The 19,228-nt window shown below is 38.9% G+C and overlaps 1 protein-coding gene across 1 annotated transcript in view; it reads right to left on the reverse strand.

Annotated features, from left to right (window-relative positions):
- Positions 1-18,673: 18,673 nt before the first annotated feature.
- The window catches only part of CPQ (carboxypeptidase Q), a 147,623-nt gene continuing 147,068 nt past the window's right edge, over positions 18,674-19,228 (reverse strand). The window contains exon 8 of the mRNA XM_066547810.1: positions 18,674-19,167. Within this exon, the coding sequence (XP_066403907.1) occupies positions 19,007-19,167 (161 nt within the window). The 3' untranslated portion in view covers positions 18,674-19,006. The remainder of the gene's footprint in view (positions 19,168-19,228) is intronic.

A 19,228-nucleotide genomic window follows, 5' to 3' on the forward strand; every position in this document is an offset into this window, starting at 1 on the left:
TATTTCCCCATCAATATGTCAAGAAAACACGAGATATCTGGGTGCTAAAATAGGCAATGAAATAAAAATTTAATGTCAGTAAGGATTTCCTAGTTCCCAGTATTTTTGGCTTAGCTTGCTTCCAAAATTCTTCATCAGCATTTCAGTGCAAGATGCCTTTCAAAGGAGCTCACCCTCCGCAGAACTTTTAACAGTCCTAAGAAAACAGAGGGCTCTTGTTTCTCACTTGTACAGCTTCTCTCCAACCATGATGTGTCTCACCCATCCTTTCAAGTGTTCACCACCCTACCCCAAAGCCACATCCCACACCCTGGCCCAGCTTTGCTGTGGCTGTGCTTGAAGGGTGTCTCTGCAGTGCGCCAGGGGCCAAACCAAACACATTGTCTTCACCATGCTCCTGAGGGTGTTGTGACAGACTCTGCCCTTTTGGCCTCCCCTTTGCCTGCTGCCTGCAGGAAAAGAGCCCCCTCCACCCTGACACAGGAGCCCCGGGGGATGCTTGCTCCAGAGCAGCAATATGTGAGCTGCCTCAGTGGAGTTACACCAGCTCTGCCAGGGCGCCCACCTAGTCTTGATTGTGATTCAACAGAAGACAGAATGCAGGCACATCCCAACAGCAGCCAGGTTTGCAGATGGACCATCCTTCTGGCATCTCTGACTCCTTTTGAAGTAAACTGGCCTTCCCATTCTTCTGATTAACTCACATGCTCATAAACTCCAGTGGTGACATACAACAAACAAAAAGAGCTGTCTCATCTCAAAACAAATTAATTACATAATTAATTAGCACTAATTAAACTGGTCTTCAGTGCATGCTCAGAACAGGTGATCTCATCTCCAAATTCCATATCTGCTCTTCTCTGGTGGACAGAATGACCTCTGTGAGTGGCAGTATGTTTTGGACAATTGGCATGTCCTTGCTCTACAGGTCTCCTCTTCCAGACCTCTGGTGATTCAGCACTGGTGAACCCACATGCTGAGGAGAGAGAGGCATCTCCCATCTCCTCTTGGCCTGCTGCCAGCTGGAGAGGGTGAGAGCTGAAACCTCAGCAGTGTCTTTGGTCAGTCAATGGAAACTGAAGGCTTGAGTTTTGACATCATTTTGTACAGTGCAGACATTTGGGCAAACCTGCAGGAACATGAGTGCAAGTTCAGGCAGTGATGTGAGAGGGTGTGGATGGAGGCTGTCACCTGAGGCAGCTCTAAAATTGCCTTTAAGGTCCAGGTGGAGGCGGGTGCTGCTGAGCCCTGCTTGCACTCCATGGGCCAAGAGAGACTTGGAAAGGAGAGCACTGAGAAGGGTTTTTTAGGGAGATTGGGGGTTTGGTGGTGCCCAGAAGGGGCAGTGTGGACACTGCATGGATCAGCTGGATATGGTCCAGCTCAGTCCTCTAGGCACAATCCCTGCTCATAAATTTCCTCCTTAGTTTTCTAGAACTTGGGTACAGGGCATGCACTTCCCAGAGCAGCTGTAGCTGCAAGCTTTGCCTCTGCTGGTGGCAGTGGTGGTGAGACAAGCCCTTGTGAGGCAAAGAGGTTGTGCCCAGCACCTTTGCACAGGATGGGAAGGTAGCCTGTGTCCCTTTCCTGTTTCACCTTTAGGGTAAATCAACACTCTGGCTTTTGATTTGATCCAATGGTATTTCTAAAGGAATCTGGACAGCCTTTCAAGCGGGTTGTTTTCCTGAGTTAAACTGCAAAGTGTTATAAACCCTTATACCAGAAATATACCAGATATACCAGAAATGTGCAAGCTGTGATGGAGATCTATGGAAATACCATGCTGTGCACAAAGGGCACAGACTCCTGTAAAAATCCAGGAATTAGCTTGTGCCAGCATGGGCTTGGTACGACCTGAGGGTGCAGGTGTTGAGTCCCAGGACAGCTCAGTTGGGTGCAGTCTCTGCCCCAGTGCCTGCCCAGGGAGGCAGTCCAAGGGAGAGAGGAGGAGAGGCTGGGCAGAGGGTTTGGGCAGTGGTTTGGGATATGTTTCACCCAGTTAAAATAGAAAGTGAATTGGATACTGAGGAAAGTTAACAGGAATAGCTTGAATTTTGTTACTGCTCAGGCACTGGAGAACCACGAGCTCCAGCTGCTCTGAGCTCAGATCCACCCCTCAGCTGAACATACCTGGTAATTACAGGCTGCAAACAAGCAGCACACAATGACAAACAGGGAAAAGTATAGCCTATCAGGAGTAACTCAAATCACCACTATAAATATGATTGAAATGTAGTTTAAAATTCTGAGATTTGCTGTAATTCTAAATGTACTGGTAATGTACTATATTATATTTTTAATTTTACTGTAACATAATTTAATACTAGGCCATTTTTCAATATTTCAAGACACTGTCCAAAGGGTGAGCTGAATAAAGGAAAAAAGTATAATGGAAAAATTCAAAGAAATGTAACATCTGAAAAGAAAATCCCACACACCAATATATATATATATATATATTAAAAAACAGTCTGAAAAGGAATTTGTGAGTTGTCTCCTGAATACATTAGCATAGATAATATAGAGGAGTTTTACCTTTCAACTTTCTATTCTGCTTCCTCATTGTTTGAAAAGTTAGTGAGGGGAATAAAAGAGAGTGGAATCTCAAAGACCAAAGATTTATGCTGTCATATTCAGTGTCAGAAGAAAGATGAGGTGAAAAAAGGAAAGAATAAACCCCATTTAAATGTCAAATGTGGAAATACATCAATGTTTGGTTTGGGGCATTCCTCTTCCCTTCCAAACATTAGAAGAAAATGAATTTTATTCACAAATCCTTCTTTGGGGAAAAAAAGGAAAATGATTCATGCAGAAAACTTCCACTAGGTCCAGTTGTAACATCTTTGCTATTTGAACTGGTATGTAATCAAACTGCATTCTTACATCCATTTATGGATATTTATGTTACACAGAGTATGCAGCTTTGAACTTATCCATTTACATATAAGAATATGAGCTGATATCAGGTTAATTAATTTTACATCATGCAGGGATATTTCACTAACAGGCCATTTCAAAAAAGGGAGTATCTTGACAGATGAAACTAGAACTGGACCTTGCTGAAATTACAAAGTGAAAAGGATTCATATGGGTGGAAAGTAACACAGCCTAGGAAGAGAAGATGATGAACCTCTAGAATGCATGAAAATAGAGCTATTTTGCAGAAAGTCATTCCACAGCAATTTCTCTTTATAGGCATGTACTGTGCAAGTCAGGAAGTACACAGTGTGAAGCTTGCACTGCAATTTATTTTCACTCATTTTCAAAACAGTGTTTATATCAATGCCATTTTAGATTCCTAGTCAGTATTTCTTGTGTGTTAATTAAAAAAAAATTACAACTTCCAACAACAAACAGCTAGTGGATATTTAACTATAGTTTCTGCTCCAAAGCGCAAGGCCTGATGTTAAGGCTAGGGTAAGGTCCCACTGAAGTCAATGAAATGTTTGTCCAAGTGACAAAGCCAGGCTGGCTCTGGAGGTCAGGTACATAAAATCTGCTCACTTACAGGTTTGGACACTTGCATTTGCACCTCCTGTTGGATCAGGGCTTGCCTGATAGAGCAAGCGCACAAAACACAGCCCCAGGGTGATAATTTGTTTTCTTGCTTTCACAATTTAGTACTGCTAGTTCTGGGTTTCCTGCATGGCATTTACATTCACATATATCCACAGACTTGCTGTTCCAGGGAAGAGAGTGACTCACAGGTTTCTACCTGAATTACAGGTTATTACAGTAATTAGGACCTGCAGTTTTACTCTAATTTTAAGTACAGCTGTGGGAAGGAGATGAAGGGATGAAAGTTCATTGTTTCAAATTGCTTTAACTTTCAGTGCGTTTTGGTAGGAGTGTTATGAAGACATGACTGGGTTAATTCTGCCAATATTTTTAATACCTCCCCAATGGAATTAATATGTTAGAGCTGTGGAAAACAAACAAACAACCAAACAGACAATGTTGTCAAAAGTTGGAGAGGGTAAGTGGGGACAAAAACCTTTACCAGGTCAGTTGCTTGGCATTCCTGACTGTGGAGTAAGCCATAGCCAGTCAACCAAAAATATTCACTCTGTACACCAGATTCCAGCTAATTTCCAACATTTGACATTATTAACGCACGCAGGGTCCATTTACTAAATTATAATTCGTACTGTTTGTTCGTCCTTTGAAGAATCTGGCATTCACTTGGCAGTTGCTGCCTAGATATGGGTGCATGTATTTTGATAATCTCCAACAGGAACTGCCTGTATTTCCAACTGCTACACAGGCCAAGCAAATTTCTGCAGTATGTTCAGTTCTGCAGTACATTCAGTTCAGTTCTGCAGTTCTATTTCTTGAATGAATTAAAGCCTCAAAATTGTTCTCAAGTGTGTAGGCCATCCAAAAACTGAGACACATTTTGAAAAGACCTGGATTCTTGGAGATTGCATTAATTAAAGCTTCTTTGCTTAGGACTTGTGTTGATAGCTGTCAATGCAATAATTCTTAGATGATGCAGGGAGATATGGGCCTCTCTTGGTGAAGAGCAACTGGAGGGGTCTGCTCTGTTCTTTATCTGAAGTGCTGTAAAAGAAACTGAAAGAAATCAAAATACTACAATTTTTGCAGCATCTATCACCCAGTACAAGAAGAATAAAAAAATCAAGGAATTCTTTTATTAAACACTGTGATCAGCTGTCATTTGCAGCCTGTTTTTTTTTTTCACTGGCAGTGACTGATTTGTCCTTTGAGCTGATGCTTCTATGTCCCTTGATAACTTTGATATGAGAAAAAGCCAAACAGAAGGTAGAAGGGAAGTTCTCTTCTTCTTATTTGTATGTGAAAAACCATCCAACCATGGTGCTGGTCCAGCTGAACAGGACTGCTGCTGAAGGCTCTGCCATGCTCTGTAGCTGGTTCTGCTCACATGGGAAGCAACAAAGATAGAAAAGCTCTTAAAGCACAGCTCTATTTACCTGAAAACAGGAATCTGTAGCTGGGAGGACTAAATGAACAGGGTGAACAGTTCCATCTCCCTGTTTAGACTCCTTTTCACAGCACTTGTCCCCACCAGTTTGCTTCCTCTAAGCACTCTCTGTCTCCTTGGTGCACTGCCTTTTACACTTGGAAAAAGGTCTGCTAGTTCAATCAAAACATCTGCTACATACTTTCAGCTACTTTTGTCCTAAACATTAAAAGAAGCATAACCTTATTTTTTATTTGCTAAAAAACACTGGGCCTTGACTTTAATTTAAAAGCAATTAGTAATTTCTCAGATTATGTGATCTGATATTTTTAGACTTCACAACTGCTCTTAAGCAACTGTAAGTCAGGAATGTGCCTCCAGACATATCCTTTATACATCTAATGACTTTTCTCATAGGATCAAAAACATTCTATTCTTTGTAATATTAATTTACAAGCAAAAACTGTGTTTTCCATTTAATATGTTTGATATAAAACCCCCACATATTACAACATCACCTTAAAATACACAGTGCTTTAATATGCACTTTGTTAGCATTGGCTTAACAGAGCTAAATAGCTTTCCCTCTCTGTGGTTCTCAGTAACTGCCCCTTCTCCCAGCCTGGTATGAGCTGTGGAATACTTTCACACCCATATCTTTTTATTCCAGTGGCAAATAAGCTTTATTTCTTTTAATATCATAAGAGTTGTCCTTGAAGATCATTTGTAACTGCTTTCCTTTTAAAAAAACAAAACAGTAAACAAAGATTAACCTATGTGTTTCTACAGTATGTGTTTCTACTCACTTCCATCTCTCTGTGTACAAAATTGCAGAGGGTTGAGTCCTTGACCAGTGCTGGAGAAGAAAGGATGCCAAGGAATAATTTCCAGATTATGAAAGAGTAGATTGGAGTGGTCTCTCACGAGTGCACTTTACACTATTGCTTTACCAGCTGATCTGTCACAGTGTTGACACAGGTTATCTCAGGACTAGGGGAAGGACCCTCTGCTGTCACTGCCCCCTCGTGCAGAGCCAGAGCAGCCACAGCAGGAGCAGCAGCAGCAGCAGCAGCAGTTTTCCTCCTGGAAGACAAGTTCCCTGGCCAGAAGCACAAAAAACCTTATTGAGCAGTCCTTGTGCCTTGGGGCAGTCTGCCCTCAGTTCAAATAACATTTGCACACTTTCTGTGGGCTCTTGGAGAGTTTCCACTTCCAGCAATCAAGTAGGAGAGTGGAAGTGCCAAACCCCTGCTTCACCATAGCTGTACCATCCAACAGGTCACTTGGATGCTGTTGAAGTCCTGCATGCCTGGACAACACACTTGGAAATGATCGCCTCTGAGAAATAATGTTGGAACAACTCTTCTTGCTTTGGAAACAGCCCAGGCCATGGGCATGTGCCACCAGTGCTCCTTTCTCAGTGCTACCAGGGACAGTTTTGAAACCCTTTTTGCTGTAGTATTGTTATTTCACCCTTATCAGATAAGGTTTGCTGATCAAACATGAGCACACCTGCCCACGAATGGGCAGCCAGTGCTCCAGACCATGAGCACAGCAGCAGCAGGGAACCTTAGGGGGCTTATCAGGAATAGAAAATCTCACACAAACTTAAAATTTGCAGTGCAAATAAGTGCAAAATCTTGGGCCAATCTAATTCACTTAGGTTTCAATTTCAGAGAAGTTAGTACACTTTTATACCAATTTCTGTGAATGTAGCTTTGAGTGTTTCACTGTTGGGGCAAGATCCTGTGTTCAGAAGATCTAATAGAGAGTGCATTTGAATTTTGTTGTAAGTGGAGCCAGACTACCTGTGTGCATTCAGGATCTATGTCTGAATTTATTACATTTCCAGGTTTATGCACTCTATAAAATACATTGTAGGGTCTTCTCTATAAAACATGAAGCTGTATTGAATGTAACTGACTTTGTGCATTAACATCTATTTCTTTACCTCTTTACCAGCTTTCCTAATCTCCTATGCCTTTACATGAAACCAGGGATCCACGTAGCAACAACCTACAGCCACTGAGGAACTTTATGGTTGTTCTACCATATCTTCTTCATGAAGCCAGAAGAAACAGCACACTTGTCTATAGGGAAGTCTCAAGGGACAGACTCTTCTCTGCTTTTAAAATTTTTTTCATATTTAATTTCTTATCCCAAGACACGGTCAGGATTAAAGGGATGCTTGCAGGCTGTCAGCATCCAAATCCAAAGGAATCAAGATGCTGGAGAAAAACCTACAAAACCCTCTGGAAAAGGAAACTTCAGGAGCTTTGCCAAGTGCTAGTGAAACCACCACCAGAACAAAGCACCACAAAGCTGCATAAATATGTCATGGTTTACATCAAACATTCAGAAGGCTTTACTGTAGGATGGGAATGGAGAGGAGTCTCTTGATATAAACAGCTTCAACCTTAGAGGCTGTCTGTGTTTAAAGGTAAATAAATAGCTGTTTGAAAGAGGAAAGAAAAGTATTTTGAAGTCTTAAAATACAGTTGTGTCTTCTTTGTTGTTGTTGTTGTGTTAAATCTTTGTTTGGTTTGAGGTCTTGTTGAGCTTTGGTAATCAGGTCTAGGAAACAGGGACAGGTTAGAAAGAAAGACTTTTAACAATACAATGAAAACAATCTGCAATGCATTCACAGGAGTGCTTGTCTTTGTGCCAGGCACAGCCCTTTAATTTCACATATTACAAAGGAAAGATAGTAGTGGGCTTTTCTCAAGACCAAATGAAGCAATCTTTCCCTCTGCAGCCAGTTAGGGAGAAAATGCAGCTTTTTGTGAAGAGGTGCCAATAATATAGTTACTTTGAGGGAATGATTTTGAATTTCTTGTGAAAACTCTTGGTTTTGAAGAAATTAGTGTGTTATAACATATTGATTTTCTTCACAGAAGTTTTGATCTTTTTCCCCAGACACAGTGATCATGATGTGAGTGCTTGAAATCTTTCAGGGATGCGAGTTTGCATTAGAGTACTTCTGATTTAATGACTTTCCATTGGCTTCCAGGAAACTGAAGTGTTGATTTAGAAGTTCTTTTTATTAACTGCCATTAAGAGACTTTCAGAGGACTTGATACATCGGAGCTCTCTGAGATTTTTTCTGTTTATTAAGGAAACCATTATTTAAAATGCAGACTGGCTGGCCATTTAAATTGACCTGAATTTATGGATGGTCACAACATTAAGGGGAAATTTGTTATAAGACATATCTTCAGGCAAATTCAGTGGTGAGAAAACATGCACCTCCCTTTTATCTCATGGAACTACACCTTCCTTTGTCAGGAAATGTCTCACTTTTCCTGTGCAAAACCTTTGCTTCAACTATGTACAAAAATGTACAATCATTTTCTTCTAAAGATTAAAGTGTAAAAAACAATTTTTGGTGAGATTCTATTTCTGTTGTTTACATTCATGCATTAGATAGCAACCTACAGCATTAGACAGCAGTGTTACACACATAAAGCCCTTTGTGGGGAAGGAAGGCAGGTTTTGCTGTTTCAGAACACCCTTTATAAAGGAAGGAGAACATGAATGCCCTTTGGCTTTTGGAAAGCTTCTCTGAATGTGATGTTGTGACATACCAAAGGCCCATAGCACAGCACAGTCACTGACAAGCCTTGCCTTCACTCTCCACACCACAGTTTTCCTTTTGCCTGCTATTCCCAGGCTGCTGCTGAGGCTCCACAGAGGCATCCACCTCAAAAGGCTGGAGAAGCAGCAAAACAGTTGAGTTTGCTTTCTTTGTTTCTTCAGTTAGGAATCCTCATATGTAATACAAACAATCAACATCTGTGGTTGCATGAACATAGTTTTCTCCTAGAAGACATATTCAAGGGAAGTTTTTTGGGCATGAAATTTGTGAAAACACATTGAATGCCAGTTTTATCACACTAGTAAGCTACAAGCTCCAAAGGAGTTTGTAGAGAAGATTCATTGCAAAGAAAACTTGCTCAGGGGACATCATCAGATGATAATTAATTTCAAACTTTAAATTAAGCCTTGATGAGACACAGCATTGACTTCATGAAACAATCCCTAGCAAAAGGAAAAAGTTGAAAAGCCCTGCTACAGCCGTGATACATACTGAAGTTTCCAACCACAGCTTCACCCAAAAATTCTCTTGTATCGGGGACTGTTGATCCAAATTTCTCTTGAACCAAAATTCTAATATAAGTGCACTGAGATCAGCCAGTTTCACCTTCTTGGGTGATGAAAGATAATGAATAAGTTACACATTTTTTCCATCCAGCTGGCTCAGGTTTGCTCAAAGCTGCTTTCAACTTCCTGCCATGGGTATAGCCCACCTCTTGGTCCTGCAACAACATCTGAGACAACTGCGGAGTTTCCTGGATTATGATTTTCATATTTTTATTTGGATGTACTGACTACATTTTTATCTTCAGCTTCTCATTTGTTTTTTTCCAGTTACCATAATATTTAAGTGATTCAGGTACTTGGCACTACTTTACCTTCCCTTGGACATAATAAGAATTTCTCACCCTCCCATTTGCACTTCTTGCTATTTTAGCCTATGCATCCCATTTCCCTAGAGATGTTTAGTTTTCTTCCATTCTAAATACAAGAATTTATTTTTTGTTCCTGGAACAGCAGCATCTCAGACATACTGTATACAATTCTGTATACAGTTTCTACTTGTTTCTACTTTTTAAATCACTATTTTTGCTAACATTAGTGGCTGCAAAAAGAGGGAGTCCTCCCTGCTCTGATTTATTTCAGCTGTGTGGATTGTGAATATGTATATTACTAGGGACAGAAACTGAAACTGACTTTTAGAAAAAGGTATTTGGAAAAAAAATTTGGGGCAATAGGTATTTTAAAGAGAGTTTTGGTTTCAAAGTCGTTTCACTTAAAGCCCAAAGAAGAACTGTTTTATATGACTAAGTTCTGTTGCAATTTCCTTTTCCAAAGAGATGCCGTTTAAACCATGTATCAAATCTAGAGCCAGAGTTGACAGATGAGAAAGTGAATAATTGATATATTGTGCAGTTTGAAGACCAAGTTATCAGTAAACTGTCTTCTTTAAGCCACTGGCATTACTTCAAATTTAATCCCTAATTTATACCCTGAGAAGTCTTCAGTGTTATTAATTGTATCCACTAAGCAAAATTGAGAGGACAGCACATGAATTTGTAATAAACTGAACATGGAGGGGAATCCTCAGACATTTCACTAGCTTCCAACTGTTTCATGGGGGATAACTCCTTATTACTTGTACTATAGGCTCAGTAAGCATCAGATACAGAAGCAGAATCTCTGTGATTTGTGTAGATTTCTGTCCAGGATAATGAAGAGGGGTGGGACGTTTCCTGTTGAATTTTGTCTGAGTTGACAACAGTAGGGCATATTTCCTGTAACCATAAGAAAGTGAATTTGAATTAAGAATAAATTAGACACTTTATTAAAATTACTTTGCACTTATATTAACTCTTGCTCTTTGAGAAAAAAACTCAGCAAACTCAACACTTCCACAAGTTTGGAATATATTCCCTGTTTTCAGGCTCATGATATTACCATACAGGACAGTTTTTGTACTAATTTTTTCTAGTTTTTCCCCTTAATATTATTTTCTAGAAGTCTCTTCACAGAACTTTGAAGGGAAAGAACTGTAATTTCATGTACAGAGAGTTTGTTTTTTAATAAACAGAAAATACCTCGAAACTCCAAGGTTTCATTGGTCTTGAGGTCAAAAATCCACCACATTTTGACGCCTTTTCTACTCCAAATTCAGCCACAGTGAAGATGGACCTCAACTATATTCATATTTCAGCCAAGCTGTAGTGTTATTCATCAGAAAAGTTAATTCACCTATGGAGCATAAATTAGAAAATGCCCAAATCTCAACTGTTTTCAGCTTGAGTGAATTGAAAAGACATCTCATTAGAACAAAACAGTGGCCCACACTTCTGGCTGCATCCAGGCTAGGAAATAGATGGTTTTTGGGGGTTTTCAGTGTGTAAAAAATTAAGTCTACACAGAAGGCATACCTTTAGGGTGTGCCAAGACCACCCAGCAAGCTGGTTACCACAGCAGAATTAGAACTTGGGAGTTCCTGGTTTATTGTCTAAAGTTAAAACCACTAAACTGAGCTTATTTAAAGGGGGAAAAAAAGTGGCCAGAAAGTAAACTTTTACAACATGGTAGTAAAGTTAGAGCTTGTTAGAATATTTGGATTAATAGCAATAGGATTTTGTCAAAGTCAGGATAACTTTGGGAAAAAGAAAATGACTAATATAATTGCTTTCTCTGTTAAACTCTACGGAAAACCCCAACACTATATGCTCACATTTGCAAATATTTTTGAAGAAATTCCTACTGAGTTGACCAATGCTTATCTGGAACTTCAATCTTTGTTTCTTGGTATTTTAAGCCAGTGTAAATCAAAGGACACCTGGGAACTCTTCCTATAGTTATTTTAAACTAAGCTGATGGGTTTTATTCCATAGAGGAATCTAAAATTGTAAGTTACAAAACCCCAGGTATTAATTTTACTTTTGTAAGTTTATTACAATAAGGTAACAGCAGTCTTACAAAGGTTTAGTTTGTCACCAGAATGTTTCTGCAAATACCATAAGCCACTCACACTTCTGTTTTAAAGGATCACTCACTACTGTGTGAATAAACACTATGCAATAAACAATGTTGCTACATCTGTGATTTCCCTGAAGTTTGCCTAATTCTGATGTCTCATATAATCTTATGCCTCAAACTGATTTAGTAGCATTGTAGCAGCCACTCTAACTGTTGCAGAATCACAGAGCAATAATATTCTCCCCTTCCACCACTTCACAGATGAGGGAGGGAGGAATTAAATTTTTGTTGACACCTAATAGAGCACACACAGCAAATGTTTACTCAGCTCTTCTGCTTTGAAGATATTGTCAAGCACTCTGCTGACAGCCATTACTGTTCCTGCTTGTTTAGACACAGCTCTGAAAGGCAGAGATATGGAACATGAAAAGTATTAGACTTCAGTGATTCCACAGTGTGATGACAATGATGTGTATTACAAATCCATTTCAAATCCAAATCTAAAAGATATACAAGTACTGCAGCTTGGGAGGCAAAAAAGAGCTTGAGACCACAAGCTTTTCCTGAACTTTGAGAATTTGGAGAGAAAAAAAATGTACTCACCTCCAGATGGTCCCCAAGTATGAAAGCTGCTCATTCTAGTTCTATGGGAGCATGGATGCAAAGGTCCTCTGCATCCAGGGGATGAACAGAAAGATTCTCTATGACAATCCCACATTCCTGGTATAGAAAAAGGTCAATCAAATCAAACACCTGGACTCTCATCAGCAATCTTCAGTTCTCCTTCCTCTAAGTGAAGCCTGGAGTGCTCAGACATCCCACAGAGCCACACGGGCTCAGGGGCTGGCTGAGCTGCCAACAGCTGGTTCACTCTTTGCTTGTCACACGTGAAGATGTTGTGTCAAGAACAGCTGTGTCACACACTGCTTGCAGAACATTCCCAATAAATGCTTCTGGTCCTCACCCCATAAATTCAAACTTACATAGTTCTGGGAATATTGCACACCCAGTGTTATTAAATACACAAGGGATGGACATGCCCCTAACCAGAGGGTCTCTGGAGGGGCAGCCTCTACTGATGCCAGCAAGCACTCCTGGAATTTTGTTCAACAGGGAAGGCTGTGCACATCCTCTCTAATTCCTCCTATGAGTTCTAGCAAACACACTATGTGGAACACCTGAAATGAGATTTTACTGTATTGAAAGTAAAAGTTTATACTTCTTTCTATCACATCTGTTTCCTTCTAACAACTTGGAAATTAATCCTCTCTTCAAAAGTTAGTTCCTGTTGACAAATGTTGATCTTAGTTACATTTTTTGTAACTTAATAGGCTCTGGTTTAATACCTGTGGTACTTATACAGAGCCTACTGAATGACTTCATTTATTATCTTCTCATACCTATAAAGACATACTGTTTATGAAAGAAAAGAGTTCCAACAACTGCACATGCTGAAACATAAGTTCAGCTGTTTAACAAACTAAAGGCAGTTTTGCATTAACCCCCCCATACTTCTATTGTTTTAGAAAGATCTAACAAGACCAATATTTTAAGTAATTTTTTCAACTCCTTGTAGTTATCCTTCCAACAGTCTTGCTACATAGCCAGTGGCAGTCCTGCTTGTAGGGACAGCAATACCAAAGCTGAGCTGAATTCCCAATAGAGCTGCACCCTGTTTACATTGAGAAAAAGGAATATAGGAATTCACAGCTAGTGTGTGTTTGCATCTCAGCATTTCATGTTAAGTGTTCAGGCTACAATAAAAAGGCTTAAAATAGCTTCTACACAGGACTAAGCATTGGGAATCACTGCTGAAGACAATCAAGCATTTTCTTGTGGGTATTTATAGCTTTCTCTACTTCTACAATGAACAATTTTGAGGGGTAAAGCATTAACATTTAACTTTACGTGGTTAAATGTCTCACGACTCCCTTTCTAGCAATTTCTCTTGTTAAATTCACCTTCCTGATGAGCTAAAGCTCAATAATAGCCATAGAATTATCAGCATGACACTTTAATAAAAGCTATGAATATTTTGTTATCTGCTTTTGAACAACCTCTGCAATGAGATTAGTCTCTGCAATGAGATTTTTTAGATTTTGAACAATCTCTGCAATGAGATTTGTAGTCTCTGCAATGTGTCTCGTATTAAAATTTGTGAAACCTTTCTGTCCCAGTGACAGAAATTTAAAGCAAAATAAAAAAAATGGTGAAGCGTAAAAGAACTGTGAAATTTGCTTTTAAGTACCAGTAATTATATGAATTCTCTGCAGCTGTATTACTGACATAATATCTCTGGAAGAAGCAAAATATATAGACAATTTAGAATAAGCAAAATATTGCACAATCACACTCACAAAGCTGAAGCTGACATATTCCAGAGATTATATCTTGAGTCACAAAGAACCTCAGTGAAATCAGTTTTGAAGACTTTCCCGAGAGTTCAGTCCACATACATTGCCCATGATCAGTTGAAAGTGTCATTTTTGCACAAAATTTTACACTTCAGCTACAAAGTTTTCTCAGTAATATAAAAAGAAAGTAGCAACTCATTTATGGGCAGCACAGATTGGCTGAAGCAGAAACTAAACTATACTTAGCTTTAGGACTGATTGGTTGCATGGCTGTTGGGAAATCATTTAACCTATTCCCTTTTCCCAAACTGCCCCAGTGTGTGGCCCCTGATTCTGTGAAATACTTATGTGTGTGATAGTTCAATGTAGTGAAATGATATATATATAGATGGCATTTTGTGTGACCATTTTGCACACATAATTGTGCCACATCATTGCTGGATGCAAAGTACCATTAATTTAAAACTGATATGCCTGTTGTCCAAAGAAAGTCTATTTCAAAACAGCAGTATCTGAAGGAGGAAAATTTCTTTTTGTTTTTCATGTCAAATAGTAAATGCGAATAATGCAAGTATTGTGAATGCAAACTAATTACTAAAAGACACATTCTACAGGTGAATTCTCATGGAGCTGGAAGGTGTTTACTTCTTATTCCTCTCCTCCAACTGAACCTCACCTCTGCTGTGAACTTAGATTTTACTTGCATCATGTCTTTAAACAATGTTGTTTAATGAGGCTACACCAAACACCAGCACCAAACACCAGTACCAGCATTTAGCAGTGGAACTGAGGGAGGTTTAGGTAGTGTTCCCCAACTCACACAGCAAAGCAGAGTAAAACATTGGTACTTGAAGCCACAGTTCCTGAGTCAATATAATCTTGCTCTTTTTGTGGCTTTTGTGGTGCCTCTTCCAGACCTTCCCTCTTTAGTTTTCATAAGCCTGATTTTCACACAGTTATGGACACAACCATGACTAGTGATAAAAAATTCACTGCATTAGTTACAAAGCTTTGTCTGCCAGCAACAGAGGTCAGTGATACTGGCAAATGTTGTCCCTGATGGAGCTCTCTACCATGTGCTTATATGCTTATGTGCAATTGTGTCATCTCAATTGCATCTCACAGTTCCTGAGCCCTAACACACAAAATACACAGATTTTTTCAGTCAGTTAGTCATTCCTATTATCTATGGCACAGTACAAGTGCTGAGAAATAAAGGGAAAGATAAAAAACCCTCCAGAAGACATAAACTTAACATAAACTACAGGAGGCTGACCTGTCCTGCAGTGAAATCAAACTGCACGCTGGACACAGAGTTGGATGTGAGGCCATCATCAAGGCCCCTCCTCCAGGTGCAAACACGATTATCAAGAAGAGAGGCATCTGAAACCTCAATCAGGTGCTAGCACAATGTACTTATTAAACACTTGTAACTACAAATCACAGCCCCATAGCTGGCCATGCCTTTGTGCAAAACAGCTGGAGTTTCCAGAAATAGTGACCATGAAAAAGTCCACAGTGTGTGTGTGGACAGTGCTTCCATGTGTTTGCAGTAGACAGAAGACTACAAAAGGTGTAATTTCCTTTCTATTATACATATCTATCACATTATATCTATTTCTTTTTGTTATATATGATCAGTGTCTCCTAACATTTAGCAGAAAAAAAGAGAAAAACTTTTCTGTCTCAAAAAGTCTTGAGTTTTTCCATTCAAGAGCTGCAATGCATCATTAACTTCTATGCAGAAAACATTGTTCACTCCAACCAGCAATTAGTGGCAACATTTCTATCCTCTGCAGTGATGAGATTTTTATGCTAATCATTACACAGCAGTAAATTAATCATCTGGGCACATTTAGATGGTATGTATATTTCATGAGACAGATTTAGATATCAAGATCAGTTTGATATTTACTTATGGTAAATGGAAGTGTCTCAAATCGCTATGGGGGAAGCATACTAACTAAATACACAGCCAAGGATGTTTGTAATGGAGCAGCAGAATCAGCACTGCTTCAACCCTCTCTTTGTTTTAAATTATTTTAAGGGAGCTAAAAGTCTTGTGAGATCACAGAGAATAGAATCATTCACAGAGACAGTGAAATGTCACTATTGTCTTGGCACAATGAAGGACAAAAGCAAACCTACCCTACAATTCTTCTTTTATTACTGGCAAAATTAGTTACATTACATTATGCAGTATTGAAAACAGATTTTTCATCAGCATTTGTACTGTAGTCTAGTCAGGTAAATGAATTATGTATTGGCCTCATCCCTCTGTAACTATGTCTGAAAGCTTCAAGTTGTAGCTGGAAGGATGACTAGCCAGGGGCCTCCCTTCTCAGCAGATGCAAGAGATTTTTAATACCTTGAGGAAAATTATTATTTGAAATTTAAATTTTTGACATATTTTTAAATACTAGTGCTGTTTTTTCAGCTCTCACCTCACAGATCTTTGCAGGCAAAACCCCAAATGTTTATTGGAGGGAAATGTCCCAATAAATGTCCCAAGGGGACCCATGGTCCCATTGACCTAGAACATTATGAAATTACTTATGATAAGCACAGATTTATGGCAGGTGACCCTCACAATAATAATAATATAAATAATGTCCTAAGCTACTACTTTCTCAATTAAAAGTTGAGAAAGATTCTCAAAGATTAATGGTATGTGAGTGGAGGGAAAAGTTATGTTGGCTCACCTGGATCACCTCAGAAATGCTCTTGAATTGAAAATTGACCAAGTGATCCATGTTTAATGGCCACTAATTGGAATAACATAATTGCTACACTGAGCAGTGGTAAAGATAAGCTATTGCACAGATGGTACAAAATCCCACTGGAAAGAAAAGAAATTTATTAGCATCTCCTTGTTTATGGAAAGTTTGGAGGGAGGTGCATCTGAACAGGCAGATTACCAGGAGAATACTATGGACAAATAGGTCTGAGAACTAAAAAACATCAGGGAAAAAAAAAGGAAAATCAGAGACAATGTCTTATTTTAATGAAATCTGGTTTCACAAGTTAAAAAAAAATCTTTGTTTTTCAATCTCAGAAATCAAATATTTTCTTTTTATTATTTCTATAATAAAAGAAAGGCAGTTTTGATTTTTGACCATTTTTTTTCCAAAACCAATGCTTCTCTCTAGAGCTGTGTATCTGAAGGTTACATTTTTTTCAAGGGCATCATGGTCTTAATTTTTACAGTCTATTGTACATAGTTGTGCTGCTTTTGGCCTGGGAATGGTTAATTTTTTTACTTAGGAGCTGACAAGCACATCTTGACATGTGCTGTGGTGCCATGTGCACACTTGTAGTGTTATTCTCCTCTGCAGAGGAGTATTCTTGACTGCGGAGATTTTCCGTTTGACTTGAGGCAATGGAGAAAAACACAAATAAACACCATTTCCAAGAGAGCACAGGTTAAAATTTGCAACAATATAGGTAACTTCACAAAACATCCTTCTGAATTCCTGATGTGCAAAGCCTCATACCCTGAGGGAAAACAATATGGAACAACTATTCAGGAAACAGTCAGTCACATTGTGTGAAGCACGAAAAGCTGGATTTGGAGACAGCTGAGGATCTGTCAGTGGTGAGCACCTCCAAGTATGCTCTTGTCAAGCAAAAAGAAACACAGGCATCATGCCTTGAAAGCAGAGGAAATCTTTGCTAACTCTATTTCAATATTATTTCTTTAGAAAGATAGAGCGGCATATCTCCAGGCAGCTTTTATGCTCTTGAAATGATTTGGAAGGAATATTGAATAGTTAATAAATTTGATGGAAAACAGCTATTATCACAGTAAACAGATACCATGATTATGAATTCTGTAAAAATGAATTGCTCACGATTCAGCTATTGCTCAACAGCCGAACTGATTAACAGCACTAGGACTGCCTGCTATTTGGTATAATGCTCCATGTTTGTAACAGTAGTTGTTTGGTGCTGACTACATTGCAGCAGTTATCCACACACTAAGTTTGCTTGTTGTGAAATTTAAAATCACAAACGAGGATCACGTCACAAGGGAATGAGTAGAAATCATACGCCTTAAAATATTCCCCCAGACCAGTTATACCTTCTCTACAGATATGCCTGAAACTCATCTGAATATTCATAATCTCAGTAAGCAAGAAAAAACCCCAACCCCCAAACCAACAAAGTATATAAGAATCAAATTCCCAGGTTAATCCCCCCATCAAAGTAAATTGGTACCAGCATCCTCTAGCCCAGCTTCAGCATGGGAGACCATCCCTGCAAGCAAGGGGCAGCTAGGAATGGCTTCAGGATTCTGAGTCAAAATCTGCTCTTACATTTTGTTTGGATATCAGCTGGCAAGTACTGAAGGTCACAAATCACAGCAGTGTGTTGTTTTTGAAACATGGCATTTCATAGAAAAACTGCCACACAAAATTCTCTGCCTGTTACAATGGTGAGTCTTCCATGAGAAAGAAAAAGACACACATGGCTTTCCATGAGGAGGTGCCCAAAAAACCACAGGAGAGCTGGGAATCCTCTGTTGGCTTTCTATCTCTGTGTCCTGGTTTATCTAAGTCTTTGGTGAACCTCTCATAAGACCTAAAAATGGACCTGAGTGAGGCTATTATACTATTTAAGCATTTTGATTATAATTTGACCATTCTACCATATATTACCAAAAAGACAAGATTGATTTGTCCTATAACCAGAAAACTTCTAGAAACTACAGTATTACCTTAAAACAGTGAAAAGAAAGAGCTGTTTGGTTAATAGTACATAATTCCAATGCATAGAATGAAAGACAGAAACAAAAGCAATAAACATGTACTCAAAATCAATACACTAGTCTGATGCAAAAAATTTATTTGGTATAATTTTCCTGCTGCACAAGATCACTGTGCATACAAATGGTTATATCATAGTCAAAGAGGTATCATATCTTCATCTGAAATATAAGAAGTACTTAAAGAAATACATTTAAGTGAAAATCACAAGTGGAAGAGATCAAAACAGCAAAAAGCAGGAATGCAAAAAAAAGAATGTGTTTTGAGGAAAACAGATATAATAATAAAGCAGAAAACCAAGGGTAGCAAAATTTACTACAGCTGCAGTCCACATGCATTAGTGGACTTACAATCTTTACTGAAGAACAAAAATCTTCTTTCTTGCTGTTTTATTACCTTGGCAACATATCCTCCATGTCAGCAATTACATAGGAGACAACAGTCCAAACAGCAGCACAGAGATTCATCTGGTTTGGATCCTGAACTGTCATCGTGTCCCCTTGAGAATGATGAAACCAGAAGTATTTATTGATGTCATTGTGCAAGCTGGCACCTACAGAGAAAAATGGGCAAAGTTCCATTATAGGAATACAAATATTTAAAGAGGAATATAA

This window comes from Molothrus aeneus, chromosome 1 (genome assembly GCF_037042795.1).
Source record: "Molothrus aeneus isolate 106 chromosome 1, BPBGC_Maene_1.0, whole genome shotgun sequence".
Classification (NCBI taxonomy): Eukaryota; Metazoa; Chordata; class Aves; order Passeriformes; family Icteridae; genus Molothrus; species Molothrus aeneus.